This window comes from Acipenser ruthenus, chromosome 4 (genome assembly GCF_902713425.1).
Source record: "Acipenser ruthenus chromosome 4, fAciRut3.2 maternal haplotype, whole genome shotgun sequence".
NCBI lineage: Eukaryota > Metazoa > Chordata > Actinopteri > Acipenseriformes > Acipenseridae > Acipenser > Acipenser ruthenus.
In genome coordinates this window covers 6,912,119-6,935,002 of record NC_081192.1, presented here as the reverse complement: position 1 = coordinate 6,935,002, position 22,884 = coordinate 6,912,119, and the positions used below count along the sequence as shown (strand labels likewise).

At 38.1% G+C, this 22,884-nt stretch overlaps 1 protein-coding gene across 1 annotated transcript in view; it reads right to left on the bottom strand.

Moving 5' to 3' along the window:
* LOC117399636 (3-hydroxyisobutyrate dehydrogenase, mitochondrial-like) overlaps positions 1-19,804 on the bottom strand; it is a 62,396-nt gene extending 42,592 nt beyond the window's left edge. The window contains exons 1-4 of the mRNA XM_033998935.3: positions 19,650-19,804; positions 18,696-18,856; positions 14,755-14,864; positions 13,100-13,221 (exon numbers count right to left, since the gene is read on the bottom strand). Of these exons, the coding sequence (XP_033854826.2) occupies positions 13,100-13,221; positions 14,755-14,864; positions 18,696-18,856; positions 19,650-19,737 (481 nt within the window). The 5' untranslated portion in view covers positions 19,738-19,804. The remainder of the gene's footprint in view (positions 1-13,099; positions 13,222-14,754; positions 14,865-18,695; positions 18,857-19,649) is intronic.
* Positions 19,805-22,884: the final 3,080 nt, after the last annotated feature.

The window sequence follows — 22,884 nt, the reverse complement described above, 5'->3', positions numbered from 1 at the left end:
AAAAATGGCTTGTGCTATCTTGCCTGCCATTTGGAAACCGCTCACTTTAACAAACTGTTCAATAATGGCAAATGTCCACCGTGAGGCACTACAGGAGAGCGCTCTGCTTATTGAACGCAGCCGATGGGCGCGATTCAAAATAAATACATTTTTAAAAATCGTCATAAGCAAATGTATTTATTTTTTTGTAATCTTATTGTGTGTCCTTTTGGGATATGTTTTAATGTTTGCTTTGAAGTACATTTTGAGCTATATCCCTCCAAAACATCGGCACAGTTTTTCAGTTGTGGTAAAGAGTAGGCTTTTTTTTTTTTTTTAAACACGTCATACATTTTCTTGGTCTGTACACAGCCTAAACATTTGTACACAGTCTTTAGACAACTGGCTTATTGGTAAGGGGACATATAATTGTAATATTTATTTTAATGCCAGGAGTATGTACATAGCTATTTGCATGGACAATTTAGTATACAGACGTGCTCAAATTTGTTGGTACCCCTCCACAAAAAACGAAGAATGCACAATTTTCTCTGAAACAACTTGAAACTGACAAAAGTAATTGGCATCCACCATTGTTTATTCCATATTTAATAGAAATCAGACTTTGCTTTTGATTTTTTATTAAACATAATATTGTAAATAAGAAAACAAATGAAAATGGCATGGACAAAAATGATGGGACCGCTAACCTAATATTTTGTTGCACAACCTTTAGAGGCAATCACTGCAATCAAACGTTTTCTGTAGCTCTCAATGAGACTTCTGCACCTGTTAACAGGTAGTTTTGCCCACTCTTCCTGAGCAAACTGCTCCAGCTGTCTCAGGTTTGATGGGTGCCTTCTCCAGACTGCAAGTTTCAGCTCTTTCCATAGATGTTCGATAGGATTCAGATCAGGACTCATAGAAGGCCACTTCAGAATAGTCCAATGTTTTGTTCTTATCCATTCTTGGGTGCTTTTAGCTGTGTGTTTTGGGTCATTATCCTGTTGGCGGACCCATGACCTGCGACTGAGACAGAGCTTTCTGACACTGGGCAGTACATTTCACTCCAAAATGCCTTGATAGTGTTGAGATTTCATTGTGCCCTGCACAGATTCAAGGCACCCTGTGCCAGGCGCCGCAAAGCAGCCCCAAAACATAACCGAGCCTCCTCCATGTTTCACTGTAGGTATGGTGTTCTTTTCTTTGAAAGCTTCATTTTTTTCGTCTGTGAACATAGAGCTGATGTGACTTGCCAAAAAGCTCCAGTTTTGACTCATCTGTCCAAAGGACATTCTCCCAGAAGGATTGTGGCTTGTCAATATGCATTTTAGCAAATTCCAGTCTGGCTTTTTTATGTTTTTCTTTCAAAAGGGAGTCCTCCTGGGTCTTCTTCCATGGAGCCCACTTTCGCTCAAAAAGCGACGGATGGTGCGATCAGAAACTGCCGTACCTTCACCTTGGAGTTCAGCTTGTATCTCTTTGGCAGTTATCCTTGGTTCTTTTTCTACCATTAGCACTATCCTTCTGTTCACTCTGGGGTCGATTTTCCTCTTGCGGCCGCGCCCAGGGAGGTTGGCTACAGTTCCATGGACCTTAAACTTCTTAATAATATTTGCAACTGTTGTCACAGGAACATCAAGCTGCTTGGAGATGGTCTTGTAGCCTTTACCTTTACCATGCTTGTCTATTATTTTCTTTCTGTTCTCCTCAGACAACTCTCTCCTTTGCTTTCTCTGGTCCATGTTCAGTGTGGTGCACACAATGATACCAAACAGCACAGTGACTACTTTTCTCCATTTAAATAGGCTGAATGACTGATTACAAGATTGGAGACATGTGTGATACTAATTAAAGAAACGAATTAGTTTGAAATATCACTATAATCCAATTATTTATAACAAATGTGTCCAGGCCATTTTAGAATATCTTTGTAGAATAAGCAATAATTCATCTCTTTTCACAGCTTCTTTGCTTTATTCTATGACATACCAAAGGCATGCAAGTATACATGATAAAATAGCTTTTAATTTCATCACTTTTCAGGAGGAATGAAGCATTATTTCAATGAGCTGTAAGGGTACCAACAAATCTGAGCACGTCTGTATATAGACCCCAATCTTGATCTAAAAAATCCCAGTAAGATTACAATACAATGTTTAATTGCTTATTCGACTTGGTGTATTTCATAGCCTTGAATTACTTAAGTTTAGTATTCTAATATTATAGATAAGTGCAGAATTCTCTCGCTAGTATCTATGGACCTCAAAAAGACATTCTTTGTTGCACTCGACTAACATTTAACAAGACTACTGACGCTTTATAGAATGAAGAGTGGAGGCCGTGGAAAGAATCTTCAGTGTCTGCTGGAGTCTCTTGACAAAGACGTAAGTATCTGGTTAAATATCGGGTATAGTGCAAGCAAAAAACACTGACTGCAGTCATCAAGGGTAATGTAAATGCAAACAAACCATTATTACATACAATTAACTATAAATGAATATCTGACATGTACTTACTCCCCATTACAACTACTAAATAAGCCATCAAAGAATATAATTAACTAAATTGAAATCTTGAGCTTATTTGAATCTACTGAATAAGCTAGATAATTGTACCTATATACAGTATAAATATTTAACATTAGCTCACTCCCTATCACAACTGAAACAACCACATGGCTAGTAACTTTGTCAGTAATGCGTTTCATTGCAGAATACCAACCAAAACAAGAGACCAGCAGTTTTGCAAGGCCTTCCATATTTCCTGAGAGAAGATCCCTCTACTTTTTTCATAATGTCTGGTAAGTTTCTTTCTTTTCTGTTTTTTGCTTACTTCATTATATCACGATGAATTCCATTAATGAAATGTGTTATTTTCTTTAACAGACCTATGGAAAAAATACAGATAATACTAACAATTGAATGTGCAGATTTTTTTTTTTTTTTTTACTTTATAGATTAGATGGGCTCATACAGGCTGTGCATCTTAAGAACATAAGAACATAAGAAAGTTTACAAACGAGAGGAGGCCATTCAGCCCATCTTGCTCGTTTGGTTGTTAGTAGCTTATTGATCCCAGAATCTCATCAAGCAGCTTCTTGAAGGATCCTAGGGTGTCAGCTTCAACAACATTACTGGGGAGTTGGTTCCAGACCCTCACAATTCTCTGTGTAAAAAAGTGCCTCCTATTTTCTGTTCTGAATGCCCCTTTATTTAATCTCCATTTATGACCCCTGGTCCTTTTTTCAAGTCAAAGAAGTTCCCCGGGTTGACATTGTCTATACCTTTTAGGATTTTGAATGTTTGAATCAGATCGCCGCGTAGTCTTCTTTGTTCAAGAGTGAATAGATTCAATTCTTTTAGCCTGTCTGCATACGACATGCCTTTTAAACCCGGGATAATTCTGGTCGCTCTTCTTTGCACTCTTTCTAGAGCAGCAATATCCTTTTTGTAACGAGGTGACCAGAACTGAACACAATATTCTAGATGAGGTCTTACTAATGCATTGTAGAGTTTTAACATTACTTCCCTTGATTTGAATTCAACACTTCTCACAATATATCCAAGCATCTTGTTAGCCTTTTTTATAGCTTCCCCACATTGTCTAGATGAACTTGTAACCTTAACACACACCTATATGTGTGGAATTGAGAAACCATTTACTTTGCTTTTACATAGGCAACTGATGCTATAAAGAGAAGACAACGGGGCTCTAGACATGCCAGAAAAGGACATTATCAATGTTGCATTGGTACTTGAGCACATTGTAGTGACAGATCTGTGTGAGGTTTCAAATGCTACAGCTGTGCTATTTGGCCTTCTGTATGCACTTAATATTGACTACCCTAGGGTTCTGAGGTACACTGTTGAAGTTATCCAGAAGGCTTTCATGAATCTTGGTGGAGCCAGACGTTCAGCAAGAGTTCATAGCCTCAAAAACAGACTTGTTCAGTAGAGTTCACGATAATATGGCTAGGTTTAAAAGTAATTATATTTTATTTTAGTTGTTGCATAGTCTTTGCTTGGACATTTTTTCCTATATTCTGGAGAACACATTTCCGTGACTTAGGTACAGAAAATGTGGTGTTCATGAAGTACTTTTCATATGGCCCAGGTACATAGGGAGCAGTGCAGCACTTCTGTTCCATTACGGACAGTGTAAAATCAGACAGAAGGCCACACTTACATTAGAAGTATGAGACCAGAAGTAACCCATAAACCCGTTCTGCTCCCTGAGTATCTAGCCACAAGACTGGCTTACAAACATGGAAGTGTGTCTTGTGTCATTGAAAAGTTAGTTAAATAGAAACTGCATGTTATAAATGATGTTGACAGTTTATCTAAGTAATTTAATCTGTGTTTTGCTGCTTTAAATATATTTCACAATGAATAGAAGTTGTGTTTGTTTAGCCTCGTCTTGAGTGAACTGAGAATACTGAAGGTCAGGGGTGTTGGGAACTCCATCTTATTCTCTCTCAATCTACAGTGCCTATAGAAAGTCTACACCCCCTTGAACATCCAGTTTGGAGGGACGGCCTGATCTAGGCAGGGTCTTGGTGGTGCCATACACCTTCCACTTCTTAATTGTCTTGACCGTATTCCAAGGGATATTCAAGGCCTTTGATATTTTTTTATACCCATCCCCTGATCTGTGCTTTTCAACAACTTTGTCCCGGAGTTCTTTTGAAAGGTGGAGGCCACTTAACTTGGTGTGTGATTTTGAAGGCGATTGTTAAAACACCTGAGGGGGGGGGGGGACACTTATCCAAGCAAGCTATTTCAGTTTTTATTTAATTAAATTTTCTACAAATTTCTAGAATTTTTTTTTCACTTGGAAGTTGTGGGGTAGGATGTGTAGAGAAATGGAAAAAAAAAAATAATAATAATAATTCCAGGCTATAAGGCAACAAAAGATGACAATTTTGAAAGGGAGTGTAGACTTTCGATAGGCACTAATTTATATATATATATATATATATTCTAAGATAAGGGTTGTGAGAGACAGCAGGGAGGGGGTTAAAACCTCCCTGCGAGAAATGCACCTTTTTGTTTAATTTGTGTTTCATTGTTTTGTTATTTGTTCAATTGTGTCATTTAGTTTGCTAATTGTTTTATTATTTAATTATCATCCGCACCTGGGCATTGTTGGAAGTTAGGCCCAGGTGCGGGGTTTAAAAGGTGAGCAGGCAGTCTGTTCGGGGCTGCTGAGTGGAAGGAGGCAGAGAGGTGCGCTGTCTCCAGGTAGCCAAAGGAAGAGAGAAAGAAAAAAAAGTAAGTGCGGTTTGAAACCGGTGTGTTTTGAGAAGGGCGGGTAAACAGCATAGCTGTCCCGCGTTAGTCAGGGTGTTACAGAAAGTTGAGTTAGTGCTCCAAGAGGAGCTAGGTGTTTGTTTTGCTTTTGTATTTTGTTTGTGTTATTTTTGTGTTTATTAAAAAAATAGCGCGGCAGCGCTTGAAAAATCCATTTCTGTGTGTGCTGGGTCGTATTTTTAAAGGGGCAACGAACCCGAGTGGGTCCAATCGTTTACAATATATATATTATATATATATATATATACAGTACTGTGCAAAAGTTTTAGGCAGGTGTGAAAAAATGCTGTAAAGTAAGAATGCTTTCAAAAATAGACATGTTAATAGTTTATATTTATCAATTAACAAAATGCAAAGTGAGTGAACAGAAGAAAAATCTACATCAAATCAATATTTGGTGTGACCACCCTTTGCCTTCAAAACAGCATCAATTCTTCTAGGTACACTTGCACACAGTTTTTGAAGGAACTCGGCAGGTAGGTTGGCCCAAACATCTTGGAGAACTAACCACAGTTCTTCTGTGGATTTGGGCAGCCTCAGTTGCTTCTCTCTCTTCATGTAATCCCAGACAGACTCGATGATGTTGAGATCATGGGTTCTGTGGGAGCCATACCATCACTTCCAGGACTCCTTGTTCTTCTTTACGCTGAAGATAGTTCTTGATGACCTTCGCTGTATGTTTGGGGTCGTTGTCATGCTGCAGAATAAATTTGGGGCCAATCAGATGCCTCCCTGATGGTACTGCATGATGGATAAGTATCTGCCTGTACTTCTCAGCATTGAGGAGACCATTAATTCTGACCAAATACCCAACTCCATTTGCAGAAATGCAGCCCTAAACTTGCAAGGAACCTCCACCATGCTTCACTGTTGCCTGCAGACACTCATTCGTGTACCGCTCTCCAGCCCTTTGGCGAACAAACTGCCTTCTGCTACAGCCAAATATTTCAAATTTTGACTCATCAGTCCAGAGCACCTGCTGCCATTTTTCTGCACCCCAGTTCCTGTGTTTTCGTGCATAGTTGAGTCGCTTGGCCTTGTTTCCACGTCGGAGGTATGGCTTTTTGGCCGCAAGTCTTCCATGAAGGCCACTTCTGACTAGACTTCTCCGGACAGTAGATGGGTGTACCAGGGTCCCACTGTTTTCTGCCAATTCTGAGCTGATGGCACTGCTGGACATCTTCCGATTGCGAAGGGAACTAAGCATGATGTGTCTTTCATCTGCTGCAGTAAGTTTCCTTGGCCGACCACTGCGTCTACGGTCCTCAACGTTGCCCGTTTCTTTGTGCTTCTTCAAAAGAGCTTGGACAGCACATCTGGAAACCCCTGTCTGCCTTGAAATTTCTGCCTGGGGGAGACCTTGCTGTTGCAGTATAACTACCTTGTGTCTTGTTGCTGTGCTCAGTCTTGCCATGGTGTATGACTTTTGACAGTAAACTGTCTTCAGCAACCTCACCTTGTTAGCTGAGTTTGGCTGTTCCTCACCCAGTTTTATTCCTCCTACATAGCTGTTTCTGTTTCAGTTAATGATTGTGTTTCAATCTACATATTGAATTGATGATCATTAGCACCTGTCTGGTATAATTGTTTAATCATACACCTGACTATATGCCTATAAAATCCCTGACTTCGTGCAAGTGTACCTAGAAGAATTGATGCTGTTTTGAAGGCAAAGGGTGGTCACACCAAATATGGATTTGATTTAGATTTTTCTTCTGTTAACTCACTTTGCATTTAGTTAACTGATAAATATAATCTATTAACATGTCTATTTTTGAAAGCATTCTTACTTTACAGCATTTTTTCACACCTGCCTAAAACTTTTGCACAGTACTGTATATAATATATATATATATATATATTATATATATATATAATATATATATATATATATATATATATATATATATATATATATATATATATATATATATATTACACACACACACACACATTCTATGCTTTTTTTTTCTCAGCTAATTTCCTTCACATTTTTCACAACTAGAAATGCCACTTTCCAGTGATTAACAGACCATTCTTTTTATCTGATCCCATCATCCCTGAACTACAGTATCTTTCAAATTTTCTCAGTTTAAATTTACCATTGAGTGTTTGAAGTTATGGAAGAATATATTTTATAATGACTTTAGATTAATATTCAATTTAGTATACTGTTGTGCTTGACAAGTTTGAAGAAATTACATTGTGTTTAGAAGCACAGCAATGCAAATTCTGTTAAACGTTAAGTGTCACATCATGTTGTTTTTGTTGTTTAAGAATGAATATATTACATAGCCACACATAGTATATTTCAACAAGGGTTGAGATGTCCATAGGTTTTCACACTGTTCAAAAAAAATGTACTTTCTTAGTGGTAATGTGCTTTATTTACTGCCTCTATCTTTTGTTAATTGTATTCCGAAAAACAGTCGGAACAAGTATTTTGCGATATATATTACATAATGCAAATGACAGTTGTGCTTAATATCACGAAAATAGGAATCTGAGCCTGGTACATCATTCTAGCTCATAGAACAATGTTTTAGTCTGTTAAATGCTGAGCTATGGCAGCAGATTACATGTATTAAGATCTGTTGTCAAACTGGTAGAAACTGGAGTACACTTTATCAAAAAGTGAATTAAAAATGAAAATGACGTTCCCTAAACTGTCGGTAGTGATGTTGGGTCTAGTAGACCCCAAAACATGCTGTGCTTTTGATGCAAAAGAGTAGACTTTAAAAAGCAGAACATTACTCATTTTAATCGTACAGAGTAGAGCTGTGTGCTCGGAGCACAGCCATTCTGAGCACTTTTTGCAGTTTAGTTTACTGATCCCTTGCTTGGTTACAAACAGACCCATTGTTTTTAGTTTGCTTGGGTATGGATACAACGTCTTCTTTTGTATTGCCTACCATTATCTTTATATGCGAACACCACCTAGGCAGTTATGAAAAGGCACTGGTGTATATAACTGCAATCAATTAGTGATCATGAATATCATGTCCAATGCAGGGTTGATATACTTAATTTGCCAGAGCTGTGACAGGATGACTCTACACACCACTAGTGTTTCTGAACTGTATGGAGTATTTTTTTTCCCTTACTGTGCCATCCAAGTAAAATATAAATAACCACATTAATGAAACTTGACTAATAACAGTTATTGCAAGTGATGTTACCAACTTAGTAAGTTGAGTGTTTCAGCTAGATCAGCTGTGATCTCAGTGTGTTTATTTTGGAAATCTTAAATCCGTGTTATGCTTCCTTAACTGTATTTTATGACTTTAAAACAATCCCCTTTAATGTACAATTATGCTAGATAGTGTTTCCTGAAATGTATGGAATAGTTGGTGAAACTAAGGATGTTACACTTGTCAAACTTAAAATGAGTAGTACTTACCATTATCAATAAGTTTCTGTCAAAACTCAATTTTCTTACTGCACAGAACATACATAACCATGCATGTACAACTTTAGCCTTTGTTTTCCCAACTCTATTATCCAAGTAAAACAAACATTAGTAAACACATGTAAAAGAGTTTACTCAACATTCAGAAGAGAATACAGGAGACACTTTTTTTACACAGAGAATTGTGAGGGTATGGAACCAACTCCCCAGTAATGTTGTTGAAGCCGACACCCTGGGATCCTTCAAGAAGCTGCTTGATGAGATTCTGGGATCAATAAGCTACTAACAACCAAATGAGCAAGATGGGCCGAATGGCCTCCTCTCATTTGTAAACGTTCTTATGTTCTATGTTCTTAACTCAAAGTGTTAGGTTGTACAAATTTGCTGTTTTGTTGATTAAAAACAGCGATAGCTGACCAAACTTAAAATTAGCAAGTACTCCCAACTTCTGGCTTTGTTCGTCTAACTTAACAGTCCAGCTTCACACAACTTAACATCAACGGTAATAAAACTTAACTGAGTTAAGGCAGCCAGTTGCGAGGATGAGAGAAGATGACCAAATAATGTTCAAAACATGGTTCCCTGTCACTTCACAAACACATTATTACCCGATTATGTTGGCCAATCAAAGTCTGATTATTGTGGCAATTGATGGGCGTAGTAACTACTAGCTTGATCAAAAACTAAATTGAAATACTTGCACGAAAACATAATATTTTTAGTGGATGAGGAATGGGGAGAAAACATAAATCAGTTTATGAATATTCAAAATAAAACAAATGCTTCGAAGTATACAAAAAGCAAAAATAGCAGAAGTGGGTCAGATGAGGCAGAGGATGCACAGCGCTGCAAATACTGCTGTATTGACGTACATGTTTGCGCCGACAGTAAAAGAAAGGTGGAGGGTCAAGACACGCACACACACGCTGCCCCGCAGCTGTAGCTCCTCTAGCTCGTCACTTGGACTCCAGTTCGGCTCCTTCCCTCTGTCAGTAGCTCCCTTGTCCCGCAAGTTGTCCATTCCCGCCCTCTTTTCCTCTCACTTCCCTCAGCAAGGTTCCCAGGGGGGGGTTAGTGGCACAGCTGTAGTCGGGGCCTGTCTCACGACTGACAGTAATAATATTGGGTGGTTCTCTTGCTCTCTTACTACCTCCTCACTCCTATCAGTTCGGCTGTTGTCTCTCTCTCCCCCTCCTCGCGTCATTCCCGCCGCTCTTATATGCTGGCCCACCCCCTCTCGCTTCTCAGACCCGGTTGGAGGAGACCTCTTGGCAGCCTTTCCCCTCCGCCCAATCAGCTTCCTTGCCACCTGTCCATCATGGGGGTCCTCCGAGATTCCCACCACCTCTCATGGTCGTTACAATACAATTACTATGTATCCTGGGAGTTGTAACCAGCATACTACTCGTGTTTGTTATTTCGTTACTCCGTGTTCTGTTCTTTCTATCCCTTGTGTCTTTTTGTTTGTGCCTTGTTTATTTGTTAAAAGTCTTTATTCTTTATTTTGGTTAATAAATACCCGAGCGCGGCCATAGCGCTTGGCTTCACCAAAACAAAGTCTAGCAGTGTGTTCAATTACTTCCTGGTTCTGTTGTCACCGCTTAAGCCATCTCTTTCACAGGAACGCATTGATGGAAACGTCCAGTGTGATTTTTGACGCGTCTCTCGATGGCTTTTTTTTATGATTTCAAGGTGAATAAACCTGGCTTGTTTTGTGCTGATTTAATGTTCATACCTTCTGTAGATAACTATTTCCATCAGCACAGCGATTGCCAAAATGTTCACAAAGTACCGGCTAACTTGGGAAAACAAGGCTTCGACTTGCACAGATTCTGCTAAATCATACATTCCAGGGACATTATTAATCAGGAACCAGAACTGCTACGTATCATATTCCACATGTAAAGTGTGTATACTGAGATTTACCACCCCCCTGATTTTTACCGGTATCAATTAAAAAAAAAAAAAAAAAAAATTATAAAAATGTAAAAAAAAAAATTTTAAAGATAAAAACCGAAAACATGGAACAGTATTCATAACACATTGTTTCTTTTTTTTACCCAAGGATATGAAGAAGTGTTTGACCTTTGAGTTTTCAACTTTTTTACACTGTAGCCTATCGCGACAGACTTGTACAAACACATAAAGCACTTTTCAAATATTCTGAGTGGTAAATTTGTTGCTCCAATATATAGACAAAGTTAGACAAAGACTAAGCAGCACCTGCATCAAAAGTAGGTACAACCATCAGAAAGCATAGAAATACTTGGGAATGAAAATGTACTGCAGCTTTAGTGAATGGCAGTAGAAAAACTGCCATTCACTAAATTTAGCTCTCAGATTGTGGTAAAGAAAAAGAAGGGTTTGGAAATATATGACAGTGCTTGCTGTGGTGTATTTACATCACAAATAGCAACCTCATTACAACCTAAACTTGTTTTTACTGAAAATTAAAAGTAGCCATAAGAACTGCCTGTTACATGCTCTCAGATCAGGACTTCGCCAACACTTAACCTGGAGACACACTGCCTGATGCGATCGTCACATCTCCGTGCGGCACATTTTGTGAGTTTTTCCAGGATGTGTGGCATAAAACCGAGGTTCCACAGTTGTTGTTTACCTCCTAGTACAGCGCCAAGGGGGCGATTCAGTGGCCGAAAGCGAAAGGCCACGGTAGTAACGCTTCCCATGTTGTGTTTCTGTGAACTCATTAAAATTACCCCTTGCATGTTTAAATTAGTTACAAATAAAATAGCAATGTCTCAGTGTACTTGCACAAGTTTTATTAAACAACATATTCATTTTAATTTTTTTTAAATGAGAATAACAAAAATATGCATGTCCCACACAATCGAGAACTACAATGTGATGATACTCATCGTCATCCATTTGCATGTGAAATAAAAGATAGACACACACACATGGTAAATGTTACATTTAGACCCCAGTTACACAAAAAATAAGCAACGACCGGGAAATGCAGAAATATTTTGTACTATTTTTGTACTTTTAACTAAACAGGGCAGCAGTGTGGAGTAGTGGTTAGGGCTCTGGACTCTTGACCGGAGGGTCGTGGGTTCAATCCCAGGTGGGGGACACTGCTGATGTACCCTTGAGCAAGGTACTTAGATTGCTCCAGTTAAAACCCAACTGTATAAATGGGTAATTGTATGTAAAAATAATGTGTAAGAAAATAATGTAATTATATGTAAAAATAATCTTGTAACAATTGTAAGTTGTCCTGGATAAGGGCGTCTGCTATTAAATAAATAATAATAAAGAAATAAATAATAAACAAAAATAACAAGCTTTTTTTATTATTGTCTACAAATCCTGATACAGTTCACAGTACCTGAATTGCTATATCCAGATGTGGCTGCATATATGTGTTGTTGTATTTATGATAGGGATGCATTTTGGCATTTGGTGAACTCATTGATTGTCGAGTTCCTGCAAGCGGAAAAAGTTTAAACATTTAACATGTTTAAACTTTGTGAGACGATCGCCCTTTCCTGTAAAATCACATCGCAAAGCATAACACACTGGCCGATGCAACTGAAAAACCACATCGCAAAGCATTACACACTGGCCGATGCGACTGAAAAACCACATCGCAAAGCATTACACACTGGCCGATGCGACTGAAAAACCACATCGCAAAGCATTACACACTGGCCGATGCGACTGAAAACCCACATCGCAAAGCATTACACACTGGCCGATGCGACTGAAAAACCACATCGCAAAGCATTACACACTGGCCGATGCGACTGAAAAACCACATCGCAAAGCATTACACACTGGCCGATGTGACTGAAAAACCCACATCGCAAAGCATTACACACTGGCCGATGCGACTGAAAAACCACATCGCAAAGCATTACACACTGGCCGATGCGACTGAAAAACCACATCGCAAAGCATTACACACTGGCCGATGCGACTGAAAAATCGTGTCCAGGGCTTAAACTAAGGTGAGCTGTACAGCTGTACACACTTAAGGCGCAGTCACCAATTCCATACAGCCTCTTAATGCTGTGCTATTCTTTTTACAGGTGATTTCTTTTTTTAATTTTCAAGTTTTATATCCATTCATTCTAAATTGCAACATTTTGTCTACAAAGATCACACACTGTAAATGGAGGTAAAATATGTACTATAACAAACACTTTATTTGTAAACAACTTACTGAAAGCACAATACATTTTAGGGGAAAAAAGAAGAACTATTAACATGCTAGCAAGAGACCCCAACCTTAAGTTTTCAAGCAACTGGCACATACACAACTTCATCTGGTTTATGTCTGCTGTAGGTAAAGAATCAATGGGCCGGTGGTGATAAAGTCAGTGATAACTGTGATAATCCGCATCATCATGTTTAACCTGTCATAGCTTCTTACCTCCAGATACTGGGGCATCCATAAACACTGCTCCCATTTTTTCAGCCTCCTTGGCCATTTTCTTGGAAACAGAAGGATCAATAGTGCTGGAATCTATTAGCAGTGAACCCTTCTTCACTTTCCTGCAAAAGAATGATACACAAGTCAAGAAGCATGACACACAGGAGCTGGAGGACAGTAAAACACAGAAAACACAAGTGCATACTGGCACACACACTAAATTGTAAAAAAAAAAAATGTTTTCAAAGCCTGTTTAGGATTAAAAGCATGTATTATAAAATGTATGCAATAGCGTAAAACCAAAGGATAATATAAAAATCAAGGCCAAATTCATACATAAAGAAAGCTATTACACAGTTAATGCAACAAATAGTGCATTTTACTTTTTACTTTACATTCTCTATACCTGGTACAGTTGGTGTCGCTTTATCAGAATAAACAGCTGTCCCAATTAAACAAGAGGCATTTCAGAGGACCTTAGTCACACATATTCATAATTTACAACATATACATGAGCATTTATGTTTATTGTTAAATGAAAAGAATGAAATCACATCATTTGAACTACAATTTTTTTTTTATTCCTAAACTACATTAACACCTTTTTTATTTCTAAATGAATTGAAAAATAATGCAATCACATCTTATCACAAGGCGAAACACCTGCGATGTTGACACGCCACATCGAGCAGCCTGTGAAACCACAGGAGACTCCAGCTCCTTCAAGAGTTCAACCTGGTTTATGCAATTCAAGGCGCAATCAAGTAACCACTTAATAACTGCACAAACCTGTCTTGCTCTGAAAATTGATCTGTTCATCATTTGAAAATACTGTATCCCAAATAAACAGTCAAATCCCAATTAAACAACATCAATAGCACTGGGATGAACTGTATCCCAGAGTTCTCTCCCATTTAAGCAGAAATCCTGATTATCAGTGTCCCAATACATATGTAAGAGATGTTGCCTTAAAGCAACTTTTGGTAATAGAGGGTAATATTTCATGAAGTTATTGAGTACAAAGTTATGATATAATGTACATTTCATTTGTTTTTGTATCTTCCTCAAGTACAAACTAACCTAGATGTTTGTTAATTTGCTTTTGATTCAGTCTTTGCTGTGAGCGATGTATATGCCACTTCTAGTTCTTAGAGGACATACAAACAATTAGGAACGCTTAACTCTCATAGAAATATGAGTTCATGCTTAATAAGTCAAAAAACAGAGATATTGAAAGCATGGTAGGACAACAGTCCATGTTTAACTGCATAAACCATACGTCTGCACTTGTGGTAAAAGCAGACATTAATAAAAGGATGGCACAAACAGAGCAGGTGCTAATTTCCCAACTGGATAATTTAGACAAATGTAGAAGTTGGGGAGTTCTTTGGAGAGCAAGATAAAAGGAGGTATTTCATACAATTATAAGAGACTCCCCATGGTCAAGTTATTCAGATCAGTACATTGTTTGCTTTAAACCTAATTTTGTTCACATTTTAAGGTTTAAGATCCTTAAAAATCAGCAATATGCTGAATGAACTGCCACTTAGGGAATATATCTATTACAAACGCTCGCTGGTGAAGAACCACCGAGATAGGCTGATGACAGGTTCTTGTTCTGCAACATAGCACCTTGTATAAACGGAGCCACTTACTTCAAAATTCCCTTCAGTCCTGTATACACCTCTATTACATTCGGGCTGGAGGGCAACATAGTGATAATTCTATCTGCTCGGTCAGCAACTTCTGCTGGAGAATCCAAGACCTGGGATTTAAAAAATAAGTAAATAAATAAATAGATTTGTTATGAAATTAATGTTTAAACACCCACCCTTCGGATTGTGTAGCACAAGAAAAAAATAAATAAATACATAAATAAGCATATAAGAATGGCGAAGATTTACCACTTCTTTTCAGTCTGATTAAATATATTTCAGTATCACATGAAAATATATACACACATAGTTGTAGTCAAAAGTTGACAAGCCCCAATGGAAATTTATAATTTCTCAAAAACAAATAATTTTAGGAAAAATCTCTTGTTACAAAAGTTTTGCTTTTGTAGATGGAGAAAAAAAAGTTAAATAATCTACAATTATTCCAGAATTTGTTTTTTGCAAAACTCCAAAAATGTTAATTCAAAAGTATTCATACCCTTTGATACTATCATAGTATTGTCTAGAAATTTCAGCATCCCAAATTCAACTACTGTTTCTATTATCAAGAAGTACAAGACTCATGATACTGTGGCAATGCTCCCTCGGTCTGGAAGAAAGAAGGTTCTTTCACCAAGAAGTAAAACAATTGTGAGGAAGGTTAATAAAAATCTGAGATTGACTGCCAAAGATAATAAGTGAGCTGTGAGCCGAGGATACAGATAATAATTGGGCATACAAAATTAGGGAGAAAAACCGGGGTAAGAAATTGGCGACAACTAAATTTATTTAAAAAAAAATTGCAACTGCACCTTACAACACAACAACGATCTAAAGCACACATCAGAATCTACTTCAGAATGATTGAAGAAGAATAAAATCAAGATTCTGGAATGGCCTAGTCAAAGTCCCAATTCAAATTCGATTGAGAATCTTTGGTATGAGTTGAAGGCAGCTGTGCACAAGAGAAGTCCTCAGAATTTGAATGAACTGGAACACTTTTGCATTGAAGAATGGTCAACAAATCACTAAAGAATCATGCCCAGCGCTCACTGACAAATATCCTAATCGTTTAAAAGAGGTTATTATTGCTGAAGGTGTCTCAATTAAAAATAAAATAAAATAAATCACTGAAAAATCATTTCTTGTAACTTTTTCGTCATCCACAAAAGCAAAACTTTTGCTAAAAAAGATTTCCTATAATTCTGTTTGAGAAATGTTTTGAAATCACAAATTTCCATTTGGGTATGTAAACTTTTGATTACAACTGTGTGTGTGTGTGTGTGTGTGTGTGTGTGTGTGTGTGTGTGTGTGTGTATATATACAGTACTGTGCAAAAGTTTTAGGCAGGTGTGAAAAAATGCTGTAAAGTAAGAATGCTTTCAAAAATAGACATGTTAATAGATTATATTTATCAATTAACTAAATGCAAAGTGAGTGAACAGAAGAAAAATCTAAATCAAATCCATATTTCGGTGTGACCACCCTTTGCCTTCAAAACAGCATCAATTCTTCTAGGTACACTTGCACAAAGTCAGGGATTTTGTAGGCATATAGTCAGGTGTATGATTAAACAATTATACCAGACAGGTGCTAATGATCATCAATTCAATATGTAGGTTGAAACACAATCATTAACTGAAACAGAAACAGCTGTGTAGGAGGAATAAAACTGGGTGATGAACAGCCAAACAGCTAACAAGGTGAGGTTGCTGAAGACAGTTTACTGTCAAAAGTCATACACCATGGCAAGACTGAGCACAGCAACAAGACACAAGGTAGTTATACTGCATCAGCAAGGTCTCTCCCAGGCAGAAATTTCAAGGCAGACAGGGGTTTCCAGATGTGCTGTCCAAGCTCTTTTGAAGCACAAAGAAACAGGCAACGTTGAGGACCGTAGACGCAGTGGTCGGCCAAGGAAACTTACTGCAGCAGATGAAAGACACATCATGCTTAGTTCCCTTCGCAATCGGAAGACGTCCAGCAGTGCCATCAGCTCAGAATTGGCAGAAAACAGTGGGACCCTGGTACACCCATCTACTGTCCGGAGAAGTCTGGTCAGAAGTGGCCTTCATGGAAGACTTGCGGCCAAAAAGCCATACCTCCGACGTGGAAACAAGGCCAAGCGACTCAACTATGCACGAAAACACAGGAACTGGGGTGAGGAAAAATGGCAGCAGGTGCTCTGGACTGATGTGTCAAAATTTGAAATATTTGGCTGTAGCAGAAGGCAGTTTGTTCGCCGAAGGGCTGGAGAGCGGTACACAAATGAGTGTCTGCAGGCAACAGTGAAGCATGGTGGAGGTTCCTTGCAAGTTTGGGGCTGCATTTCTGCAAATGGAGTTGGGGATTTGGTCAGAATTAATGGTCTCCTCAATGCTGAGAAGTACAGGCAGATACTTATCCATCATGCAATACCATCAGGGAGGCATCTGATTGGCCCCAAATTTATTCTGCAGCATGACAACGACCCCAAACATACAGCAAAAGTCATTAAGAACTATCTTCAGCGTAAAGAAGAACAAGGAGTCCTGGAAGTGATGGTATGGCTCCCAGAGCCCTGATCTCAACATCATCGAGTCTGTCTGGGATTACATGAAGAGAGAGAAGCAACTGAGGCTGCATAAATCCACAGAAGAACTGTGGTTAGTCCTCCAAGATGTTTGGGCCAACCTACCTGCCGAGTTCCTTCAAAAACTGTGTGCAAGTGTACCTAGAAGAATTGATGCTGTTTTGAAGGCAAAGGGTGGTCACACCAAATATTGATTTGATGTAGATTTTTCTTCTGTTCACTCACTTTGCATTTTGTTAATTGATAAATATAAACTATTAACATGTCTATTTTTGAAAGCATTCTTACTTTACAGCATTTTTTCACACCTGCCTAAAACTTTTGCACAGTACTGTGTGTGTGTGTATATATATATATATATATATATATATATATATATATATACATATAGTGTGTACCTGGTGTTGATGCGCTACAGCTATCTGAAATTGCTTTATTTCTATCCAACGACTCGCATAACATATAAATGATGTCGCATTTAGTTATATAATTATTCTTATTGATCGCTCTGATCTTGAGTGAATTAATCTTACATCGCACCCTATGCTAGATGTTTTATAACAATTAAACAAGAATTAAACCGTAAAGCTATTTTAATACAGCATGATTACCATCCGGTGCAAACTATTTCATACAAAAACATTTTGAATAGCTGTGTCACATCATGGTGAGAAGTTGTTATATACTGTACATAGGCTGTTCAGATTGAACATCCCTATGATTTCCCACCATGGGACAGTGCAAATGCAATTTGAAATGGCACACTGATTAAGGCACAGCAGGTTTTCTGTGCACTGCCAACCTGTGGCCAATTAGAATTTTAGAAAACCCAGAATGAAACCTCTTTTTCAAAACACAGAACAAACATCAATAAATGAAATACAATGCATTGAGCAAACATGATGGGGTATCTAAATAACGCAACAGTTTACATCAGTGTTTTAAATGTCCCTACTTTAAAAGACTTAAAGGACATGGCGCTGACAAATCTTATTATTATTATTTATTTCTTAGCAGACGCCCTTATCCAGGGCGACTTACAATTGTTACAACATATCACATTATACATTATTTCACATTATTTGTACATACAATTACCCATTTATACAGTTGGGTTTTTACTGGAGCAATCTAGGTAAAGTACCTTGCTCAAGGGTACAACAGCAGTGTCCCCACTGGGGATTGAACCCACAACCCTCCGGTCAAGAGTCCAGAGCCCTAACCACTACTCCACACTGCTGCCCTGCTTACCCCAATATATTTTGTTGGTCTCACATTTTCCTATATGAAAAACACTCAATACATAAAAGCTATTTTTAAAACAATTTTCTAAACAAAATTTCTGAAAAAAAAAAAAAACTATTGTTACCTGTGCACCTAAATCTTGAATTTCTTTACAAGATTCTGGAAATATATCAGAAGCAAAAACTGGGTATCCATGTTTCAGGAGATTTTTTGCCATGTGGCTTCCCATATTCCCCAACCCAATGAATCCGACTGGGGTTTTAGAGGCCATGGCCCTGGAAGAAACTGAAAGAACCCATATATTAATCAATTTGTAGAAATATATTGTGCATCCCAATATTAATATAGTTATACCCAGGCCCCTAGAAACATGTACACAGATATAATGAATTTTCTACTACAGCGAATGGGCTAAATGATTTATCTATAAAAGAAGTAAGTCTTGGCAGTGGTGCACCTTTGTGTATTCCTACATACATTTGAAAAACTGTTCCGGGCAGTACCATATTGCTTTCATGTCATGTTACTGCAGCAGGTTTTCAGAGTGAAAGCACTGGTTGAAACACACGTGTCATTGGGAAGCAGCTGGGCGTTTAATGACAAGAAAGAAGGCGTTGAAGGACAATTTCCCTCCCCACGTGACGTGACCAAGACAGCATGCAAATACAGTTTTCTTTAACCGAGTATGCAACTGCATCTATCTTTCGTTTTCTGTATTTAATTTGTGACTAATGTGTAATGCATGCACAAAACTGAAGAAATCAAATCATATGATCTTTTCTATATTCCACATACTACTGGCTCTGTCTGACTGAATACTTTGCTTCAGGCATTTACAGTATCTCTGGCTCCTTTTTAGCTTTCCAAAACTGCACGAAATACAGCAATGTGTTTTATATTCACCTTGCAATGCACGTTAATAACACCTACGTTTTAATGTGCTAATAATTTATAGAACAATCTACAATACCAGTGCTCTGGTTATCCAGCGATAAAGTGAAAATAACAGATATAGACACATACCGTATATACAGTAATACATCTATTGTGTGCATGAAGAAAAAAAGCAACACATTACCGTTTGCAAAGCAGACATGTTTGTTGAATTTTTGCAAGAAGTTCTGAGATCCCCTAAAGAAGGCAGCCATGCTTTTTCCCCTTGACATCGGCTTTTCAGCGACAAGTTACCAGTCAGGAAATGAGGGAGGGTCGTGATTGACAACCCTTTTTCACCATACACAAGCCGGAGCTTTATGAATGAGCCAATCGTGCTCCTGGAAAGGCGGGAAATCCGTTCAGCTTGCTTCATGATAATAAATTCTGCTTATTTGATTTGATTTTGAGTAGGAAGAGAGCCAACAAAGATAATGATTTCTGAAGGACAGAAAAATTATATAACATGCCTTTACTGTGGTATTCCTGAAAGTGCATATGTTAAATAATTTGTCGTTCGTAACTGTGAATCTAGTTTATGAAACTTTGCAATGCTGTCAGTTGACGCTCAACAGAGCTGTGCTGACTGATTCAGTGCATTTCAATCTTTTTGCAGATAATACAACAATACACAATTCCATTGGTAGTGCAAGTAAACTGTGGCTGCCCAATATGTAGCAGCCTGTCAAAACCTGAGGGACACGCAGTGAGCACTTTTAATTGCACTATTAATTGTTGTTATTATTAATTATTATTATTATTAATTATTATTATTATTATAAATATTAATTGTTACTGTTCTTATACATTGTTATATGCAAACAATATTGCTTTGGCAATACCTAAAGTCATGCCAATAAAGCACATTTTGAATTTGAGAGAGAGAGAGAGAGAGAGAGAGAGAGAGAGAGAGAGAGAGAGAGAGAGAGAAAATAATAGATGGGCTTCAGTGAGTTACAGGAAAATAATTCCATCTAGGGTTTCTATGACGTCATAAAATACGAGCCCTCGGTGCTTATTTTTACCTATTTTCGACTTTTATGTAAATCGGTTTTTTTTTCAGGGCTTTCGTTTTTGATATACTGTATGAAATTAGTGTTTTCGGTTACTTTCCAAAATGCTTGAGCGTTTTTTTTTGTGTCTGAAAATATGTATAGTAACTCGACAGTACTTGCACACTTAGCTGTACCTTCTTTCCTTTGCTGTCTTCGAAATTCTTATGGTCACGGGCACATTTTTCTGGGGGTTTTGTGTGTATGCATGATTTTTGTACATGTCACCGCACAAGTCTGTTTTAAATCCTCCGTATCTTAACTGTAATACAACTTTAAATCTCGCTAGCAAGCCTCCATCCTGATTGTAATCTCGTTTAAAATCTCGCAAGCGGAGTCTCCAATAGAAATGTAGGATTGTGCTGTCACTCAGTAGTTGGGGCGGATTTAAAGTATTTAGAACGAATCAATGATAGATACAAGTCAGGAAGGCGGGACATTGCCAAGCAGCACAGGGAAATGTATTTATTATTATTTTTGTAGTATGTTTTAATTTTTTTTTAATGGGAAAAGGGTAAAGTCAACGTGAATAACCATTTCCACAGTTTTTCCGGTGTTTTTGGCTATCCACCGATTAATTTTTTTTGTATCGGGGGTGTTTTATTGGATTTTATCTGTTAAAACCGAAAATCAGAAGCCCTATTTATAAACTGTCACAGAAACCCGAGATGGAATTATTTTCCTGTAACTCACTGAAGAGGCCCATCTATTATTTTTTATAATACACGGATACCCTTGTGATGCTAATATTAAAGAAGATGAGGTTCAGCAGCAGTACGTTTTTTTAAACATAGTGTTCCAGTGCTGTACAGATGTTCTATGTCGTTATCCGTTAATCCAGTTGCCCCTGACAGCACTGAGAGCACAGCCCAAGCAGACACAAGCCCCTGTGCCCAGCCCAGCCCCCTCTGCAGCACAGTCTTACAGCTGAGAGCCTATCCCTGCTGGAGGTGGAGCTGGTGGTGGAGCTCAATGAGCTGGTGCTGACCAAGCTCACAGCAGCTCAAAGACCAGGTCAGCCAGATTAAAAAGGAGTACAAAGCCTCGCTCAGAGAGCTGCAGGCTTTGAAGGAGCTGCAGCAGGACAGGGAGACTCTGAGGAGAGAACTGACAGGAATGCAAGAGGAGATGCAGCACAGACAGAAGAGACACATAGCTCCCCGCAACAGCACCACAAGGAACACAGCAGCCCAGACAGCAGAGCACTGCAGAGACACACTGACACACCCACCCACCACCCCAGCCAGACACACCACACCATTATTATTATTATTATTATTATTATTATTATTATTATTATTATTATTATTATTATTAATATCATAATTATTATCATTTTTATCATTTGTGTTGTTTTTGTTATTGTAAGTATATTGTTCATATGATATGTAATGTAAATGCTTTGGCAATACCCCTGATGTCTGTCATGCTAATAAAGCATCTTTGAATTGAATTGAATTGAATTGAGAGAGAGAGAGAGACAGCATGCACACGCTATCGTTCTACAGACAACAGGCAGAGTGGGATAATCAAGACGGCACCTAAGTGAAAGAGTAGAGAGACAGCACCACAAAGGGGGTGCATGGAAATGACCGGGAGATTGGGGAAGGAGTGAGTGGAGAGGGTGTGTGGATGGAGAGATAGAGAAGGAGCACGGGAAAGATTAAGTGGGAAGAAAGATTAAAGGCATTTTGTTTTTGTTTTCGACTCCCAGTTCCCTTCCCTGGATTTAGGCTTTTGTTTTCATGAACACTGCTGTAAATAAATAAATAAACTCTCCATTCAATTCACCCATCTTATTTCTATCCCAAGAACCCGAAACGCTACTATATATATATATATATATATATATATATATATATATATATATATATATATATATATATATATATATATATATATATATATAGTGCACGGGGGAAGGAAGGCAGCATAAGGGCTGGTAGGTGATGTAATCACACACGAAGACATAAGAAAGTTTACAAATGAGAGGAGGACATTCGGCCCATCTTGCTGGTTTGGTTGTTAGTAGCTAATTGAACCCAGAATCTCATCAAGCAGCTTCTTGAAAAATCCCAGGATATACGCTCCTTGCAGCGGAATCGGCGCTATAAATAAATACATAATTTATTTGGGAGGAAATCTGAGAATTATGTCTATTACCATTTGCAACATTACTTGTTTGCACATGTCTCCATTTTTAAATAACAATGTAGCATATTCTCCAATAAAGTTTAAGTGCTCTATTTTACAATTGCATCAGCTGTGGTTAATGACAGGGCAATTATATAAACAGGACTCAGCAGCTGTTTGTCTTGATTCCGTACC